Raw genomic sequence first — 19,245 nt, 5'->3', positions numbered from 1 at the left:
CACAGCTGCCCCTGAAAGGGCATGAGTCTCAGGCCTGGGTTGGTCTTCAGGAAGTCCTGGTGTCCTTCATAAAATTTAAATGCTCAGGGTGCACGTTTGGCAGGTTTATAGGTAAGTCATGTAGAACATGGTATTTAAAAGTAAATTGAAAACTAAGCCATGTTTAAGGCAAGTAAGATGCACTTTCCCCCTCTCCCAAACCTTAACATCTCTGAAATCAGGATGCAGCTTCGAGCCTGTCTCACAGTCACTGTCGACCAGGTGGCAACTGTGACAAAATCGTCACTGCCACAACCCATTTATCTTCTTCTTATGTGAGCACCCTTGTCAGACAGCCTCTTAGATTCGATGAAATACATACAGCACATGCAAGTAGGAATCCACTTCAAAAGCTCTGGAAATTCCACATGACAACCCTGAATGATGAGGTACAGTGCACACCGTGGTGGCAGGACTCAAGGCCAGATCAAGTCAGAGAAGAAAACTGGACCCGCTTGTCACAGTGACAGGAAGATCAGAGCCACAGGAGGCCTCGCTGAAGACCTTGCAGCTGTCCATCACGTGTTAAATGCACCGGGGATCTCCCTACAGAAGTGGCCTGGAGGAAACATCCGCTGTGGAGCTATCTCTGCAGGAACTGTGTGGAGATCAGTTCTGGATATTCGAGTCCCTACCACAGTGTCCATGATTTGTGAGGCTCCTCATGCTGAAGGACCTGAATTGTTCTGGGAGAACATGCAGCCACACTGACGGGGGTTTATATTTCCTACTTGGGTGTTCACATACCAAAGGAGACAGATGTGGTGTGTGTAGCATGCCCCCTTCAGGCTCCTACACACACACACACACACACACACACACACACACACACACACACACGCATGTACACACCTAGCACGCAGTCTCCTTGGTTCTCCCATCCCTGAGGGAGACCTGAGATCCTCCCCCCTTCACTTCCCGCCTGCAGCCAGGTAAGCCCTTCCTACCTTTTCCCCTGGGCCCCCTGCAGGTGTCTTGCTCTTCTGTCACCTTTGAGCAGCATGGGGTGGCCTCGAGGGGTTCCAGCTGCGATTGAAGAGGCTGAGAAGTACTGGGCGAGGCCTGGTCTGAGGACCCCAGCGGCCAGGGAGGCCTCTGTGGGGTTGACTTTGGTCTTTCTCTGGATCCCCCTTTCTTTAGTTTGATGAGTTTGAGTAAGAATTTTGCTCCAATCCAGTGCTTTTTCCTGTAAGAAGTAGGTTTTTAGGACACAACCAAGCCTCACTGCCCCTCCAGCAGGTGTCTGGGTGCCCTACTCAAGCTGGGATTTCCATCACCAGCCTGAGAAGGTGGCGCTTAATTTGGTTCAGAATGAGGGTGCTTGTTTCCATCACCATGCTCATCCCACCTGAGGCTCAGGAGGTGGCACACAATGTGCAGTTAATCTGCACAGACCCAGGGGTGGTGGAGGCCTTCAAATGGCAGGAACCCACACTAGCCCCTCGGGAAAACAGAACTTCACACCCAGCTCTCAGCTCTTGATTACTGTGCCAAGTGCAGGAAGTGGTGCCGTGCTGACCTAATCATGCTGGTTGGCAAAATTCCACCAAAACGCCATTTTCAGAAAGAGTCAGGGACCTCCTCATTTTCTGCTAGGTGTAATAATACATGAAATTGGCTGGCATACTCTGCCCATTCTCGTCATTGAGGAATCTGGGTGAGGGGAAGAGGGTAGGAGAGTGGGCCGTTTGAATTAAAAACAGTGAGCCCTGGGTGGTGTTGCCTGGTGGTTGAGCGTCGGCCTGAGCACTGATGGGTGGTGGGTTTGATCCCCCAACAAGGGCACATACCTGGGTTGCAGGTTTGATCCCAGGCCCCGGTCAAGGTGTATGAAGATGGACACCAATTGATGTGTCTCTCTCACATAGATGTCTCTCTCTCTCTCCTTCTCTCTCTCTCTATCTCTCTCTCTCTCCCTCCCTCCCTCCTACCCTGTCTCCCTCTCTCATTTCCCCTTTCCCTTCCTCCCACCCCTACTCTCTCTAAATCTCAATGGGAAATATATCCTCGGGTGAGGATTGGAAAAATAACTAAATAAATGAAAATAGTGAATGTAAAAGGTAATTCACTGCAGCTAACAGGAAATGAAGCATTCTAATGTAACAAGGACCACAGCTGGGTTCTGGTCCTGGCTCTGCCATGAAACAGCACTGTGCTTACACAAGCCACTCCATTTCCTCATCGGTGCCTCAATTTCCCTGTCGACAGAAGGGTCAGGCGGAGGTTCTGAAATTTTGTGATTTTTACAGAGAGGCCATGCGGGACTCATGGTGATTTGACCTCAAGCCTGGGCTGGGACAGGACAATGGGAAGGCCCTGCTCCTGGGCTCAGGCCCGGGCCCAGGGGGAAGCCCTGCTGGACGGAGGCTGGCAGTCCTGGGGGTCAAATTGGCCCACCACCGGGCTGCTGCTCTCTGGGGAAGGGAATGTGTTTGTGAACCTGCCCTGGGGGGGTCCAGTGAACCCAGAGGAATGGAGGGCAGAACAAAAGGTTCCTGTGCTTGAAGACAGGGGTGCTGGTCCAGGTATCCGCCCCAAGCTTCCTTCCCAAAACAGAAGCATGATTTTCTAGGTCCGGCAATCTTGAGGCAAAAGCTGATATGCCTGCTTTAGTGGCTCTAAAAGCACCGATTCTGCCCTTAAACAGGCTCCTGGCCAGCAGCATTCACCATCCCTCATAGGATAACCCTGAGAACTGAGGGCGGGACTGAAAGAAACTCTAAATTCTTTCCATGCTGGGATGGACCTGCACACAGGGACCTGCCATACAGCGGAAGGTACGGGCCCAACAAACTGGCCGCTGCTCAAGTTGCTACAGCTTCCCCCACTCGTGAAAAAGCAAGCTTTCTGTCCTGGGTGTAAGCTACTGACGCTTAAATCAACTCACTTCTTTGGCGCTGGATCATGGAACTTGTGCTGAGCCATGCTTTTTACTTCCAGTTTTTCATTTTGTCTCTGTAAGGCATTGAATTTGTCTCTAACAGAGGAGAGAGAAAAACAGTCTGTTTTTTAAAATAAAACACATAAATTGACGCATCACCCTGTCTGGGACCTGGCCCAGAAGGAGCCAGTGTGTTTCTGGGACTCAGACATCACGGTGCTCATGACCACCATGACCCCTGAGCTGGGAATACGGGGATGGAAGCATGTGACGTGGGACCAGGAGCCTAACACGTCAAGGAGACGGCTGAACACCGAGGGTCAGGCTGGACGTCACCTCAGGAGAGAGACTCCGAACCATCTGACACTCAAGCTGGGAAACCCCGAGGGTTCCTGCCATGTCAGCTCAGGACGTTGGGCACTCGGGTCAGACGCAGGGCTAGGCTAGCTCCTGCGGGTGCAGCCCAACGATACCTTTAGTGGTGGGGAGGGGTCTGCCCTCGGTGACTTAGACGCACATCAGATTAAAAAGGTCAGTTTAGCAAAGTCAGACCTCCGACCAGGGCCCACTCCAATGTTGGGCTTCTGCTAACACTTCTAGTGAAACAAACTCAAAGCCTTTTGGGAGCCAAACAGATAAGATCAGGAGCAAAGCGGCCTGGGAGGACCTGAGGGAGGAGTGGGAGCTACGGCGAGGCTGAGCGCTTGGTGCCACCTGGGACCTAACGCGGGGCCTGCAAACGAAGCGCCGCTCTCCATGTGGCGGAGCTTCTGACAGCTTTTCCCGAAGGATCCAGAAGCCCCGGCTCTGAAGCACAATCTCTTAATTCCTAAACGTGGGAAGTCAGTTCACATTTTTAAAAACACAGAAAGGACCAGAGAGACACCTCTTAAACCTTGTGCTGCCAGAGGGCACCCCTGCTCCTGGGAGAGGGAGCCTGGCCTTCCTGAAGCAGAGGGCATGGCATGCTTTCCTGTTGTCTGTCTAGGACAGTGATGGCGAACCTATGACACGCGTGTCAGAGGTGACATGCGAACTCATTTTTTGGTTGATTTTTCTTTGTTAAATGGCATTCAAATATATGAAATAAATATCAACAATATAAGTCTTTGTTTTACTATGGTTGTAAATATCAAAAAATTTCTACATGTTGGAGAACCAAGATGGCGGCATAGGTTAATGCCGGAGTTTGCTGCTTTGAACAACTACTTCAAAAGTGAAACTAAAAGACGGAACCGACATCACCCAGAACCACAGGAACGCTGGCTGAGTGGAAGTCCTACAACTAGGAGGAAAGAGAAACGCATACGGACACTCAGAGGAGGCGCAGTGCTGAAGTCAAATTCTGAGGTGCGGAGTGCGTGGAGCCCGCTGGTGGTGGAGGGCGCGGTTGGCGTTTTCAATAGGGAGGGAGTCGCAGACTCTGAGCTCCAGATACAGGCGAGTCTTTAGGGACCCAGACTCAAACGGGAGAAGCGGGACTGTCTGGCTTCAGTCAGAGCGAGTGCAGCTTTCTCTCCCAGCTTTGCAGCGGGTGCTGGGACTCAGAGAGGCAGAGCCCCTGGGGACAGGACTGAGAGCCCCCATAATTGCTCTCTCCGGCCCACCCTGTTGATCCTGTGCGACCCGCCCTGCCCAAGCCCTGCACAGAGGCATTTGCCAGATAGCCTCAGGCAAAGGCTAGATTAGCACCTCCCTAGAGGACAGAAGTTCTCTCACAGCTGACACAGCTGATTCTCATAGCCACTTGGCCTGGAGGTCAAACTCTCCCTGGTATTAGCTACAACAATCAAGGTTTAACTATAAGACTGTGAACAAAGACCACTAGGGGGTGCACCAAGGAAGCATAACAAAATGCGGAGACAAAGAAACAGGACAAAATTGTCAATGGAAGATATAGAGTTCAGAACCACACTTTTAAGGTCTCTCAAGAACTGTTTAGAAGCCGCCGATAAACTTAATGAGATCTACAAGAAAACTAATGAGACCCTCGATGTTATATTGGGGAACCAACTAGAAATTAAGCATACACGGACTGAAATAACGAATATTATACAGAGTCCCGACAGCAGACCAGAGGAGCGCAAGAATCAAGTCAATGATTTGAAATGAGAGGAAGCAAAAAACACCCAACCGGAAAAGCAAAATGAAAAAAGAATCCAAAAATGCGAGGATAGTGTAAGGAGCCTCTGGGACAGCTTCAAGCGTACCAACATCAGAATTATAGGGGTTCCAGAAGATGAGAGGTAGCAAGATATTGAAAACCTATTTGAAGAAATAATGACAGAAAACTTCCCCTACCTGGTGAAAGAAATAGACTTACAGGTCCAAGAAGCGCGGAGAACCCCAAACAAAAGGAATCCAAAGAGGACCACACCAAGACACATCATAATTAAAATGCCAAGAGCAAAAGATAAAGAGAGAATCTTAAAAACAGCAAGAGAAAGAAACTCAGTTACCTACAAGGGAATACCCATACGACTGTCAGCTGATTTCTCAACAGAAACTTTGCAGGCCAGAAGGGAGTGGCAAGAAATATTCAAAGTGATGAATACCAAGAACCTACAACCAAGATTACTTTATCCAGCAAAGCTATCATTCAGAATTGAAGGTCAGATAAAGAGCTTCACAGATAAGGAAAAGCTAAAGGAGTTCATCACCACCAAACCAGGATTATATGAAATGCTGAAAGGTATCCTTTAAGAAGAGGAAGAGGAAGAAAAAGGAAAAGATAAAAATTATGAACAACAAATATGCATCTATCAACAAGTGAATCTAAGAATCAAGTGAATAAATAATCTGATGAACAGAATGAACTGGTGATTATAATAGAATCAGGGACATAGAAAGGGAATGGACTGACTATTCTTGGGGGGGAAAGTGGTGTGGGAGATGCGGGAAGAGACTGGACACAAATCGTGCACCTATGGATGAGGACAGTGGGTGGGGAGTGAGGGCGGAGGGTGGGGTGGGAACTGGGAGGAGGGGAGTTATGGGGGGGAAAAAAGAGGAACAAATGTAATAATCTGAACAATAAAGATTTAAATTAAAAAAAAATTTCTACATGTGACACAGCACCAGAGTAAAGTTAGGGTTTTTCAAAATGCTGACACGCCGAGCTCTAAAGGTACGCCATCACTGGTCCAGGAGCCATGCACGCAGTGCTTGCTATACAGCGCCCCCCACTGGGCCGCCGGCGCCTGTCCAGTTCCTGCCTCTCCTCACCCATGTGGCCTTGACATCTCAGACCCCAGCTTTCCCTGCTTGAAAATGAGTCCTCGGCATCCAGGCAGCTGCTCAGGCTCCTTCAGTCAAGAAGGTGCCCAGGCCCCCTAATCCAAGGGCTTTCCCGCGAGTTCACCGCAAAGTGAGCACCCGCGAGAAGTGATCGCTTGCAAACCACTGGGTCCCTGGCCACGAACCTGCTCTGCTCCCAGCGCCCTCATTTCGGACTCTGTTCTTCTAGTCTGTGTTATTCTGTTCCCACAGCCGTCCCCTAGCCCCACAAACTCATGGCCTAGCTATCCCAGGGCTGGGGAAGACTCCGCTTGGAGCAGGCTCAGGAAGCCTGCCCACTCTCTGACCTCCTACAGACACTTTCTAATGCAAACCCATCACCAGATCATCCCCCAGGGTACCAGGTCCCTACTCTTCTAGTTTGCACCTGCCCAAGCTCTGCTGGTAATTTTTAGCAGCTGCGTTATAGAGAGCCCACTTCAGGGTACAAACTCTCACTTCTACCCCAAAAGTACAGTGAGGTTTTCCATGTCAACCATCCTTGGTAGGTGTTGAGCCCCCTGTAGATGAGCAGACGAATCTGGGAGAACAGTGAGCAGAATCGTCACCCTGGGGAGCTGGGACAGTGCCCCAGTGGCCACTGTGGCCATGTCCCTCTGTCCCACACTGGCCAGCCATTCCCGATCGCAAGGAAGGACAGTCCCAGCAGCACAGCCCCGAGGGGTGAAGACCACCCTGGACCCACAAGATGCATCTCAGATGACTTGACTTCCAAACCACAAGGTTTCCAGCACCAAGGCTCTTCCTCCTGCCCTCATTTCTGGCAGCTTCCTAGGCCCTGTACACCAGCATCCCTTAATCACCCACTTCCCAGTGAATCCGACTCATTAGCCAGGCATGGAAGCCTTCCACAGCTGAGCACTGCCTCCCCCAGCCTTCCTTCTTGCCCCACCTTCTTGCCCCTATCCCCCCACACACACACTGGCCAGCCTTCTCCACATCCATGTCAGCAGCAGAACCCCAACTCCTACCACTATGCTTCCTTCTACCTCCATGGTGCTCCTCAACGTCTGTGTGCACATAGCTCTGCTCACATCCCATCACTCCTACTGGTTCATGGAGACCAGGTAACTGGTTCTGTGCACTTTGCAGGGCCAGGCCTGTTGTCAAACACAATGTCCGCAGAGGGAGGACAGCCACTGTGCACCAACAACCCACTCTGCAGCCCATTAAGAGAAAAACCGACGCAGAAAGGACTCAGCCTGTGATCTGAAGTCCTTCCCTAGGAGCCTCTCTTCATCACTGTTGTATTTTTCAAAGTGAACTTGATCCCAAAAGAAGATTAAGAAGCATCTGTCAGGGGGCAGTGTCTCTGAAAAGCCAACAAAGCAAACCGCCCGTATGTGCAGAAATCTAGAACCATTCCCGGGAAAACGAGAGAAGGATGTGCTGGTAGGATGGTCCGTCCCCTTGCCTGGGACACCAGTGCACCCAGGGGTTCTCTGCTGCCCAGAATGGTGCGGTCTAGTCGTGGAGCTGGAAGCCACGGCCCCTCTGTTGACAGGCGTCCGTCAGCCCACACCCCTCACACATACTGCTGCTGCTCCTCCTGGTGCTGGTCCTTGTCCTCCACGTCCTCCTGGAAAAGCCTCTGGTTCTGCTCTTTCAGCCTTTGGATTTGGCTCTGCAGGTGACGGTTTTCTCCCTCCAAGTTGCCCTTGAGGCGGGAGACCAGCTAAAACACAGATGGACAATGTCTCAAACACCACACGCTCCCGTGATTCCACTGCTGGGAATCTACATCCAAAAGGAGAAAAAGGCCACGTCCACAAAGGTGGTCATTTTGGTATGATCTACGTCAGCTGGCATGACCAATACGGCCAATGCCATGGGGATGGCCAAGCCTTCTGCCGCTGCACCGTCCAATCAGGCAGCCACTGGCCACGTGTGGCTGCTGAGCACTGAAAACGCAGCCAGTCTGAGCTGAGCCATAAGTGCAAAATATATAATAGGTTCTGAGGACTTAATAACAATTAAAAATAATGTAAAGTATCTCATTAATAAGCTGCCCGGTGTGTGTGTTTCTCAGTAGGTTGAGTGTCCCATTCACTAAGAAATCACCAGTGTAATTTCTGAGTTGTGGTGAGCCGGCACGGCCATGGCATACTCAGCCCCAGGCTGCCTTATGTGCCAGGCCAGCTCAGCCTGGTTCAGTGACCCTGAGAGGGGTCAGTGAAGGATTAAGAAAAGACAGCAAGAGAATGAAAGCTGGGTCTCAGTGGGATGCTGCTCCTCTGACATAGAGACAGCGCCAGCACCAGCGCCCACAAGCCGTGTCTTTATTTTATAGCAGATGCCACGAGGCAAAGGAAGGGCGTGATCAAGATGTTGACAACATTCTCGTGGGTTTCAGTCCTACTCAACTACATGCACATGAACTCTATCACTCAGGCATGTGGGGCCACGTGTTCGGACCACAGGTTCAAGCTTACCACTGTAGCTGTTGGCTATAATTGTGCTGGGAAGGCTCTGCCCTCCAAGCTGGGCATTGCACGTCGCAATGAGAGGACTGTGCCCTTTCATCAGTCCAAGGCTTGAACCTGTCCAAACACTGTAGCTGCGCCCCACACTGATCAAGGCACATGCCTGGGTTACTGGCTCCACTCCCCAGTAGAGGGCATGCAGGAGGCAGCTGATGGATGTTTCTCTCAAAAAATCAATAAAAAATCATATTATTTTAAAAAATCTCATTAATAAGCTTTTGGGGTTACATGTGATATTTTAGATATAAGGGTTAAATAAAACAGACCCCTACATTAATCCCACCTGATTCCTCTTACTTTTTGAATATGGCTACTAGAAAGTTGTCTGTACACAAACAGGCGTGAAGCTGGACCTGAATTTTGGGCTGAGGCTGGCCAGCTCCTGCTCTAGAATATCATCATGGTTGGTGTAGCAGGAAAGTCCCAAGCTTTGGCTTCAGACAAACGGGGTTCCAACCCGCTACTTCAGAGGGACAAGGATGGGAACCCCAGCTCACAAGATCATTGTGAGAATTAAATGAGATGACACAGAGAGCAGAGTGCTCAGTCGAGAGGATGGAGATGAAACGGTACTTGGATGCTTCCATGCACCTCCCTGACAAAAAGCAAAAATCAGGTGAAAGGTGTTCTGTAGCACACCCCTGCCAGTCATGGTGTTCGTCCCAGTCAACTGCCTCTGGCTTCCTCTCTGCCTCTGAGTGACATTCACACACACCCTTTGAGCAGAGATGCCAATGAGGACCCATTCCCACCTGGCTGAGCCCAAGGCGTCAGCCCAGGAAACAGGCCCACCCAGGGTCCTGAGGCCCTCCAGCCCCAGGCCTCACCTGGCAGCGGTTGTCCAGCTCGGTCAGCAAGATGTCCGTGCTCTGAAGCTCCTCCCTCAGCCAGTTGCACTGGTTCTGCCAGCAGTTCACCTGCAGCTGCGTGTCGTTCAGGGAGGTTCGCAGCTTCTTGTTGTCTGTGAGCAGCTCATCCTGCTCCCCCTTCAGCTCCTCATACTGGCCCTGCCAGCTGTTCACTTCCTGCTGCGTGTCATGCAGGGACAGTTGCAGCTCCTTGTTGTCTGTGAGCAGCTCCTTGGTGAGGGCATACAGCACCTTGGTGAGGGTGTACAGCTCCTTGTTGAGGGCGTACAGCTCCTCTTGCTCTGCCTTCAGCCCCTCGTACTGGGCCTGCCAGTGGTTCACCTCCAGCTGCGTGTTGTCCAGGGAGGTTTGCAGCTTCTTGCTGTGAGTCTGCAGCTCCTCCTGCTGCCCCTTCAGCTCCTCGTACCGGGCCTGCCAGCTGTTCACTTCCCGCTGCGTGTCATTCAGGGACAGTTGCAGCTCCTTGTTGTCTGTGAGCAGCTCCTTGTATTCTGTGAGCAGCTCATTGGCGTCAGCCTGCAGCTCCTTGTTGAGAGCATACATCTCCTCTAGCTCCGCCTTCAGCCCATCGTACCGGGCCTGCCAGTGGTTTACCTCCAGCTCCCTTTCATGAAGGGAGGTTTGCAGCTCACTGGCGTGGGTCTGCAGCTCCTTGGTGAGTGTGTGCATCTCCTCTTGCTCCCCCTTCAGCCCATCGTACCGGGCCTGCCAGTGGTTTACCTCCAGCTCCCTTTCATGAAGGGAGGTTTGCAGCTCACTGGCGTGGGTCTGCAGCTCCTTGGTGAGTGTGTGCATCTCCTCTTGCTCCCCCTTCAGCCCATAGTACCGGGCCTGCCAGTGGTTTACCTCCAGCTCCCTTTCATGAAGGGAGGTTTGCAGCTCACTGGCGTGGGTCTGCAGCTCCTTGGTGAGTGTGTGCATCTCCTCTTGCTCCCCCTTGAGCCTCTCGTACTGGGCCTGCCAGTGGTTTACCTCCAGCTCCCTTTCATGAAGGGAGGTTTGCAGCTCACTGGCGTGGGTCTGCAGCTCCTTGGTGAGTGTGTGCATCTCCTCTTGCTCCCCCTTTAGCCCATTGTACTGGGCCTGCCAGTGGTTTACCTCCAGCTCCCTTTCATGAAGGGAGGTTTGCAGCTCACTGGCGTGGGTCTGCAGCTCCTTGGTGAGTGTGTGCATCTCCTCTTGCTCCCCCTTCAGCCCATTGTACCGGGCCTGCCAGTGGTTTACCTCCAGCTCCCTTTCATGAAGGGAGGTTTGCAGCTCACTGGCGTGGGTCTGCAGCTCCTTGGTGAGTGTGTGCATCTCCTCTTGCTCCCCCTTCAGCCCATCGTACCGGGCCTGCCAGTGGTTTACCTCCAGCTGCCTTTCATGAAGGGAGGTTTGCAGCTCCTTGTTGTCTGTGAGCAGCTCTTCCTGCTCCTTCCTCAGGCAGTTGCACTGGGCCTGCCAGCGGTTCACCTGCAGCTGGGTGTCGTTCAGGGAGGTCTGCAGCTTCTTAGTGTGGGTCTGCAGCTCCTCCTGCTCCCCTTTCAGCTGCTGGTGCAGGGAATTGGCCCTAGGGGTAGAGAGACACAAGGCCAAGGGCTGAGGCGCACTCCCAGGCACTGTCCCAGTTGTGCAACCTTAATCAAAACTGCAACCTCTCTGGGCCTCAGTTTTTTTCATGTGTTAATGAAGGGTTGAACAAAATCAGCGGTTTTCAAACTCTGTTCATTGGGGTTCGAGGAGGCTACCCCAGGTACCCCACTGCCAGCTGGGGTAGAACGACAGGCAGGCTCGGACACCACGGCAACAGAGCATCCCTGTTAAAGTCCTTTCTATCTGAGGCTTTGGCACATCTGCCTACTTGGAAAAAGGGTTCTTTGATTCAAACATTTAAACACTGAATCAGAACATTACTACTCTAAGACTCTATGTCTATATCCAGCTCTTCTCCCCAATTCCAAGCCCCTTTCTAATTTCAACTACTGAGATAAATAAAATAGAAGATTCTGGAGTGTTACCTATATCCACTTAAATCATCATCATCATCATCATCATCATCATCATTACCTGGGATTCCTTGGGGTAGATTATACCAAAAAAGATCATATGACCAGAGGCTCATGGACTCAATGTGAACACAGGTGTGTGAAGTTTGGCCCACACAGCTTTTTAATTTTTTTTTAACATTTACTTATTTTATTCTATTTTATTTCATTTTAAAGTGTGTATGATTTTATTAATTGATGTCTCTCCAATAAAGACAACTAAAAAAAATCTAAACTAATAAAAGAGAAAAATGGTAATTGGCGTACGACGATACCCTTTTCATTGGCTAATCAGGGCTATATGCAAATTAACTGCCAACTAAGATTGGCAGTTAACTGCCAACAAGATGGAGGTTAATTTGCATATGTAGGCACAATGCAGGGAGGCGAAAGGGAAAGCAGGAAGAAGCCCCCTGCCACTGACAGTGATCGGAAACCCAGCGGGGAGCTAAGAGCTGGGGGGCAGGGCAAAGGCGGAGAATCAGGCGCCTTTGCCGCCCTGGCCAGTGATAGCAGGAAGTAGGGGTGGAGCCAGCGATGGGAGCTGGGCACGGTCGAAGCTGGCAGTCCCGGGAGCTACGGGTCCCTTGCCTGGGCCTAAACCGGAGCCCACGATCGCGGGGCTGCTGCAGCTGCGGGTCCCCGCTGCCCGAGCCGGACGCCTCAGGCCTGGTCAAGGGGCCGATCCGGTGATTGGTGATTGGAGGGTGATGAGGGTCAACTCCTCTGGCTGAGGCATCAGGCCTGGGCGGGGGGCTGAGCCAGGGATTGGGGGGATATGATGGTCCCCTTGCCCAGGCCTGAAGCCTGGGTCAGAGGCGTCAGGCTTGGGTGGGGGCTAGAGCAAGCGATCAGAGGGAGATGGGGGTCCCCTGCCCAGGCATGATTCCTGGGCCAGAGGCCTCAGGCCTGGGCAGGGGACAGAGCCAGTGATCGGGGGGAGATGGGGGTCCCCTGTCCAAGCCTGACACCTCTGGTGGAGGCGTCAGGCCTGGGCAAGGGGCCCATCAGGTGATCAGAGGGTGATGGGGGTCTACGCCTCTGGCTGAGGCATCAGGCCTGGGCAAGGGGCAGAGCCAGAAATCGGAGGGGCCTGGGGGTCCCCTGCCCAGGCCTGATGCCTGGGCCAGAGGCATCAGGCCTGGGCTGGGGGCAGAACCAGTGATGGGGGGAAATGAGGGTCCCCTGCCCAGGCCTGACGCCTCTGTCAGAGGCGTCAGGCCTGGGCAAGGGGCCAATCCTGCGATTGGGGTGATGGGGGTCAACGCCTGAGGGCTCCCAGTATGTGAGAGGGGGAAGGCTGGGCTGAGGGACACTCCCCCCCACACACACACCCAGTGCACGAATTTCGTGCACCGGGCCCCTAGTAAAATAACATAAAAAAGAAACAGAACAAGATAAAAAGATTCGCCATTGTGGTCCTGTGAATACTCGCGGGTTAGGTTTAAGGGTCCCTGGCCTCAAATATGTCTCCAGGTCCTCCCATTCCTCTGTCCTGCCCACAAAAGCAGATTTAATAAAAAACACAAACAAAACAAAAAAATAATTACTGTATCAGCATTCCAAACTTTTAAGGTACCCATCAACATTCAGATATCTTTTAAGGTACCCATCAACATTCAGATATCTTCTTCTCAGGGAAAAAAAACAACAAAAAAACAAACAAAAACAAACAACAACAACAAACCTACAGAAGGAAGACCTGGCAGCCCCGCCTGCCTCCCAGCTGACAGCCTCTATAGCTGGGCTGTATTCTCCACCAGGGCCTGTCTATTGCTGACTCTCCTGCCCCACCTGCTGGACGTGCCCGGCCACTGCAGGCAGCTGAGTTTACTCAGGGCTGTAGGAAGGAAGGGTTCATATGGTCACGCCTCTGGGTTGAGGCAAGACTTGGATTCGAATCCTGCCTGTGTCACTAACTAGGAGCATTGACCTTGAACAAGTTGTTTAATCTCCCTGAGCCTGTTTCCTCCTCTGTTGCTGTGGATTTTTTAAAGGATAACAATAGCTCAGTCAACTCTTGTGATTCACAGTATAATGTTCTGCCCAACCACGTGAACCCTGAATTAGTGAGTACTGAAACTATTCCCACCGGTTCCTGGGAGTCTCTGGTCACATTTTGTCAGCTCATCAAGACATAAAGACGCCTCGTGTAATACACTCAGAGCCAACAGCACCATACCTGGGCCCGAATGACCCTTGTGTGCCACTCGAATATTCCCCGTGAGGCCCAGCGCAGCCTTGCACTTGGGAACACTAGACAACGCTTCAACACTCCATTTGGGGGCCATTTCAAACAGCGAAATCGCCTCCAAAGCACACAAAATAGAACACCATGGCACTCAGTGGCCCATGAAGAGGACGCTGGTAGGTGAGAGCTGAAACAAGTCTGGGGTCAAAGGCCTTGTTGAACCTCAGCTGCAAATGTGCACATCAGGCAACTCCAGTATCTCCCACTCTGGGCACGTCCATGACAGGCCACGGGCACTGATTTGGGGGTCACCAGTGCATTTCAGCCAGGATGTGAATTCACAAATGGGAATGCGTGAATGCTGAGGACCACGCCCCCTCCCTCATGGGATCGCTGGTGTGAGAGGATGCAGGTACCCCTGCCCGACAGTCATCAGCATCATAATTGTGGGAGGGGAGACTGTCCAAACCGAGACAATGCCCCATCCCAGCTGCCGAGTCCTTCCTTCCAGCCACCAGCTGGAGACCCCTTTACCTTGTTCCCACCAGCTGCTTCCAGGGCAGGGTTGGTAAAAATGCACCATCACCAGGGGTCTCACTTGAGCTCAGCTCAGCGGGTGCTGAGTGAGTGGGTCTGAATGACATCCTGGCAGAGGCGCTGCAGGGGGCCTGGTGGTTACCTGTCCAGCTCTCGCTGCAGCCTCTGGTTCTCCTCGGCGGCCATGGTGCTCGTCCTCTGCTCCTGCTGCAGAGCCTCCCGCTCGGTGGTCAAGAGCGTCCCCAGCTGCTCCAGCGCCGCCTTATGTTGGAGCTGGTCCTTGTATCTGTTGAAGGGAAACACACCCGCTAGGAATGGAAACCCAGGGAGACCTCAAAGCCTGGGTGAGCGGCTTCTCTCTGCAGAGCTGAGGGAGAGGGGGATCCGCGTGGGACAGGGCTGGACAGAGAGAGGGGACAGTCACTGGGCCACCTCCGGGGGTCTCCTCCAGCACAGGAGGCAAGTCCTCCCTCCTCCCACCCGACGTGTCTCCATGGTCCCTTCCAGTCCCTGTCAAAGCAGCCTCCCTCCTTCATCCCACTGGGAACAAAACCACTGTTTTATGAACTCCACGCCCTTCTCAAAGAAACCACTGCAAACACAGCAGAATTCCACCGCCCATAACAGCTGATCCCCCTCAATGGGCCCTGGGTGAGCCCTCCGCCCCAGCTCAGGAGCACGACTCTTCTTGCTCTGATCCAGGCAGCTTGGGGGCCAGAGTCTTGCCTGGTGGGGCCCAAGCAGCCATCATGGGCAACTGCACACCCTCATGGCTCCTCAAGGCACCCCCAGTCCAGCTCTTGCCCTTGCTCTCCCACAGCCTCCCCCTCAGCTCGGGCTTTTATTTCCTTCCTGTCTCAGTCTGCAGAGGGTCCCACACAGCCTCTCCGGAGGGCAGCAGAGCACAAGAGGGAGCCCCTGACCAGCCCCAGGCTGTTCCTCCTCCTGCAGGAACCTTCCCTGTTCAGGTGACTCAGGGGCCTCCCCAGGTCCTAGGTGGAGACTGAGTCATCACCATTCAATCTTCCCCAGGCAGGCAAAACCCTTTCCAGACCCCCTTCCTGAGGTGTCCACACCCAGATACAGGCTGACAGAGTCCACCCAAGTTCCAGGGTTTCAGCCCCTGCCTGCAGCCCTCCATCCAAGCCCACCCCATATCAGCTGTACTTGTACCATCTGCCTGGAGCCAAGACTTGTGCGGACTCAGACACACACACACCTGCTTGGTCGGCTGTTGGAAGACAAACATTCCTTCCTGTGGCCTTTAGCCACAAGTGGAGGCTGCCCAGACATGGGAAATGGAAGGTGGGGGTGATGGCTCTGCTGGGCTTTCAGGGCAGCGATCTTTCTCATCCAGGTTTGACAAACAGGGCTATGGACCATTAGGGTCCCCACCTCCTGCTTCCCTGTTGTGTCTTGGAAAAGCACAGGATCAAGCATATCGCAACCATCAGTAACCACCCTCCTGCAGGGCAGAAACTGCGAGTGCTTCTCCCCACTGAATCCCGGGTACGAGGCTTGACACCCAGTGCATGTGCACCAGGGGAAGGAAGGAGCGAGTGTCTCAGTCAAGTGTCAGGTGAAATGAATACAGAGCCCCCGGCCTGTGTTCCAGGCACCTCCACCTCTAACCTGCAGCCCTGCTGCAGACACACCAAGGGCCTCCAGCTATCTGTCCAACCAGCAAAAACCACTGAATCACACAGTAGGTCCACCAAGCAAGGAGTCATAGGCAGAGCAATGAACTCCTCCCTCAGACCAGTCAAATGCCACCTGTACAAACCTTCCCATGTTAACAGCCATAAGAATATATACACATGGTTATCATTGAGGGGAGGGCCCGCAGCACCTGGTGAGGGGTGGGCACCACAGGAGGCTCCCATCAGTAGTCAGCTGGGTGCATTCAAACCATGTTAGACAGCACCAGGCGCCCAGTGGGTGCTTACTAAGCATCTCGTGAACACAGGATGGGTGCGGAGGAGGCAGAGATGGAGATGCCAAGAGGCAGAAGATGCTCATTCTGGCTGGAAGAAACGAGAGTCTGATAGGAGCAGACATCTCGGCACCCCCGAAGGATGGGCATCTGGGTGGAGAAAGGGGTGGAAGGCTCTGGGGAGAGTCCACAGGAAGCACTGGGTGAGTGTGTAAATGTATGTCATCTCCCCCAAGTTCATGCAGCAGCAGGCGCCCTCCGCAGGCTCTGCAGGCTCAGTGCCCTCCTGGTCCCTGTGATGCCAAATCCCTGCACCTCAGCTGCTCCCAGGGAGCCCCAGCCTTTGCCTAGCATCTTGCTGAGGCAGAGGCCTGGGAAGAACTCAGCAGGGACAACTCACAAGCACAGGAAGTGGACAGCTCCCTCCTGGGCTGCTCCAAGTGTGGGAGAGCCTCTCTTTAGCGCATCTCTCCCACTCTCTCTCCCCACCACATTGGAGTCCTCTGTACATCTCACTTCCCCCAGGCTCTGGGTCCCGGTGCACCTGCTGGGGCCATTGCAATCAGGGATCTGCCTGGCAGGAGCTCAGACGAAGTTGGCTGACAACATGCACACAAAGCCCTGATTTTGAAAAAGTGCAAAGTTAAGATTTATGCATTTAAGGTACATCAATTTTACCTTAAAAAGGTATATGGAGAGTCAGAGGTAAAGGTGACATGAGAATGGCAGAGTACTGATAATGCTGCTGCAGGTGAGGGGAACACGGGGTTTTCACTATACTAGTCTGTACACGTCCATATATTCAAAACTTTCCAAAATTAAAAGTAAAAAAAGAAAATCAGAAGTGCAGACTTTGAGACTTGGACAGGGAAAAGGCCTGGGGAGCTAGATAAGGCACGCCCCTGAAAATTGGCAGCTGTGGTGACTTCTCCTCCTGGTCCTTGGTTTGGAGAGGAAAGGAAGAGGGGGTAGGAATCCCCCAGGAGCTGGGACCCCAATGCTGACACCTGGTTTCCCTGAGCCAGGATTAGTGGGCACACCCTTCTCCCCTGGGGGACCCTCCTGCCCCTCAGTCTCCAGCCACACCAACTCCACATCGCTGAGGGTGAAGGTGGATTTACTACTCTTCACTGTGAAGCAGCGGGACCAGAGGAAACATGAGCGGCCAGAGTGAAGGGGGGACAGGAGCCCGGGGAGCCTGTCCGTCACCCCCAGCCACAGGCACCCACCTGTCACTGAGAGCCTTGCTCTCCAGCTTCAGGGTCCGACTCAGCAGTGTCTTCTGGCGGTGGTACTTGTCCAGAAGGGCCTCGTGCTCCCTAGTCAGGCGCTCGTGGAGCGCGCCCAGGCACGCGTGTTCCTGCTGCAGGGCCTTGTGGGCTGCCGCCAGCTGCTGGTGCTGGAGCTGCGTGTTCTGCTCTGTGAGCGCAGTGAGCGAGGCGCTCTGGGAGCTCAGAGTGGAATTTTCCACCTGCTGGGAGGGAGAAGGGGATGATGCCTCACCAGGTGCAGGCCCAGGGGGACCACAGACTCCGGATCCCCACGTCCCCACACGGAGTGAGGGGCCAAGAGCAGGTCAAGTGTTGACACCAAAATAGCAGCACCCTCAGGAGAGGCAGCACCCAGCCGTGCTGAGGACAGTTCTCCCTGCACTCAAGGAGCTGCTCTGGGAAGGCCCACGGCAGAAACAGACTGCCCCATGGGCCTAAGCTTAGTCCTGGGCCCCTCTCTGCACATGTGACCTTTCTTGGCAATTTGTGCCCTTTCTCTGGATAAGCTCCTTGGGTACCCTCTCTGGCCACTTTGAAAAGTGCATGGAAAATCAGTAAGGATATAGAGAACCTGAACAGCACTACCAACCCATTTCTCCGATATTTACACAACACCCATCCAACCGCATTCAAACCACCAGAAAGTTGACCGGGAGGAATCCGTCCTAACTCATTCTGAGGCCAGAATTACCCTGGTGTCCAGCTGCTTGTCCTGCTCCAGGCCCTCGGGCTGCAGGGTGTCCAGAGACGTCTGCAGCCTCTGGTTCTCCAGCAACAGTTCCGGGCTCTCCCACTCGAGGGCGTGGACCTTCTGAGGGGCCGTCGTCAGGGCGCTGACCTCCATGGCTAGCTTCTCGATCTCCTCCTGCAGGCGATGCAGCTCCTGCTCCAGCTTCTGTGTCCGCACCACGTGCTCCTTCACCCGCACCTTCCTGTGCTCCAGCTCCTGTGCCTGCGCCGCCTGCGCCTTCACCTGCTCCAGGTCCCGGCACAGCTGCCGCCGCTCCCACTCCATCATGGTCACTTTCCTTTTGGTGTCCGTCACCGTCTGGAGGAGCACTTTTTTCTCAGTCTTCTGGCCCTTCATGCGGGCCTTGCTGCTGGTCTGTGAACTATCCCGCAGTGAACGCACCAGTTGTTTAAGATCCTTGAACTGCAGGAAAACACAATGGAAATGACACTGGCGTGATTTCGGTCCAAATTTGAGACCTAAAGTGTAGGCCTGGAATGCCCATTTAATCATGGACCCAAAGGACGTCTTAACGTTTCCCAAAGGCCTGATATGGACAGAAGGTGAAGGCACGGAGATCCCCACCCAGACAGTTCCAGTCTAAACACTTTCACAGAAGCCAAATGACTTAGAAACAAAAACCACATCTTCTCTTAAAACAATGAAAGTGATTTCCTTGGTGCTTTTTACCCTGGTTCACAGTGGCTCGAGAGCTGACCGCCCACCTCTGTGGCTGCCCCTCACGCCACTCTCCCCTGCAGACATTGCACATGATCTTCCCTCTGCTGTGAATGCTCACCTGCCTCCACCCGCGGCCTCCAGCATCACTGGCTCCTTCTCATCCTCCAGGGCTCAGTGTGATTGACAGCTACTCAGGGAAGCCCTGCACCGTGATTCTAAATGTCCTCCACCTAATAAGACTCTCCCTGGACCCACGTATATTCCCTCAATAGCACACGTCTCAAGTCACCTGTCGTTCCACCTCCT

General features: G+C 53.1%; 1 protein-coding gene across 1 annotated transcript in view; it reads right to left on the bottom strand.

Annotated features, from left to right (window-relative positions):
• Positions 1-557: 557 nt before the first annotated feature.
• Positions 558-19,245, bottom strand: part of LOC132213915 (protein Daple-like) — a 36,197-nt gene continuing 17,509 nt past the window's right edge. Inside the window, 10 exon segments of the mRNA XM_059660795.1 lie at positions 558-637; positions 987-1,225; positions 2,927-3,016; positions 7,747-7,892; positions 9,528-9,602; positions 11,010-11,121; positions 14,467-14,610; positions 17,487-17,728; positions 18,220-18,411; positions 18,457-18,681. Of these exon segments, the coding sequence (XP_059516778.1) occupies positions 558-637; positions 987-1,225; positions 2,927-3,016; positions 7,747-7,892; positions 9,528-9,602; positions 11,010-11,121; positions 14,467-14,610; positions 17,487-17,728; positions 18,220-18,411; positions 18,457-18,681 (1,545 nt within the window).

The sequence above is a fragment of the Myotis daubentonii genome, chromosome 12, assembly GCF_963259705.1.
Source record: "Myotis daubentonii chromosome 12, mMyoDau2.1, whole genome shotgun sequence".
Lineage (NCBI taxonomy): Eukaryota > Metazoa > Chordata > Mammalia > Chiroptera > Vespertilionidae > Myotis > Myotis daubentonii.
Note: the sequence above shows the minus strand (reverse complement) of the source record. Positions and strands in the feature narration are given on the sequence as shown.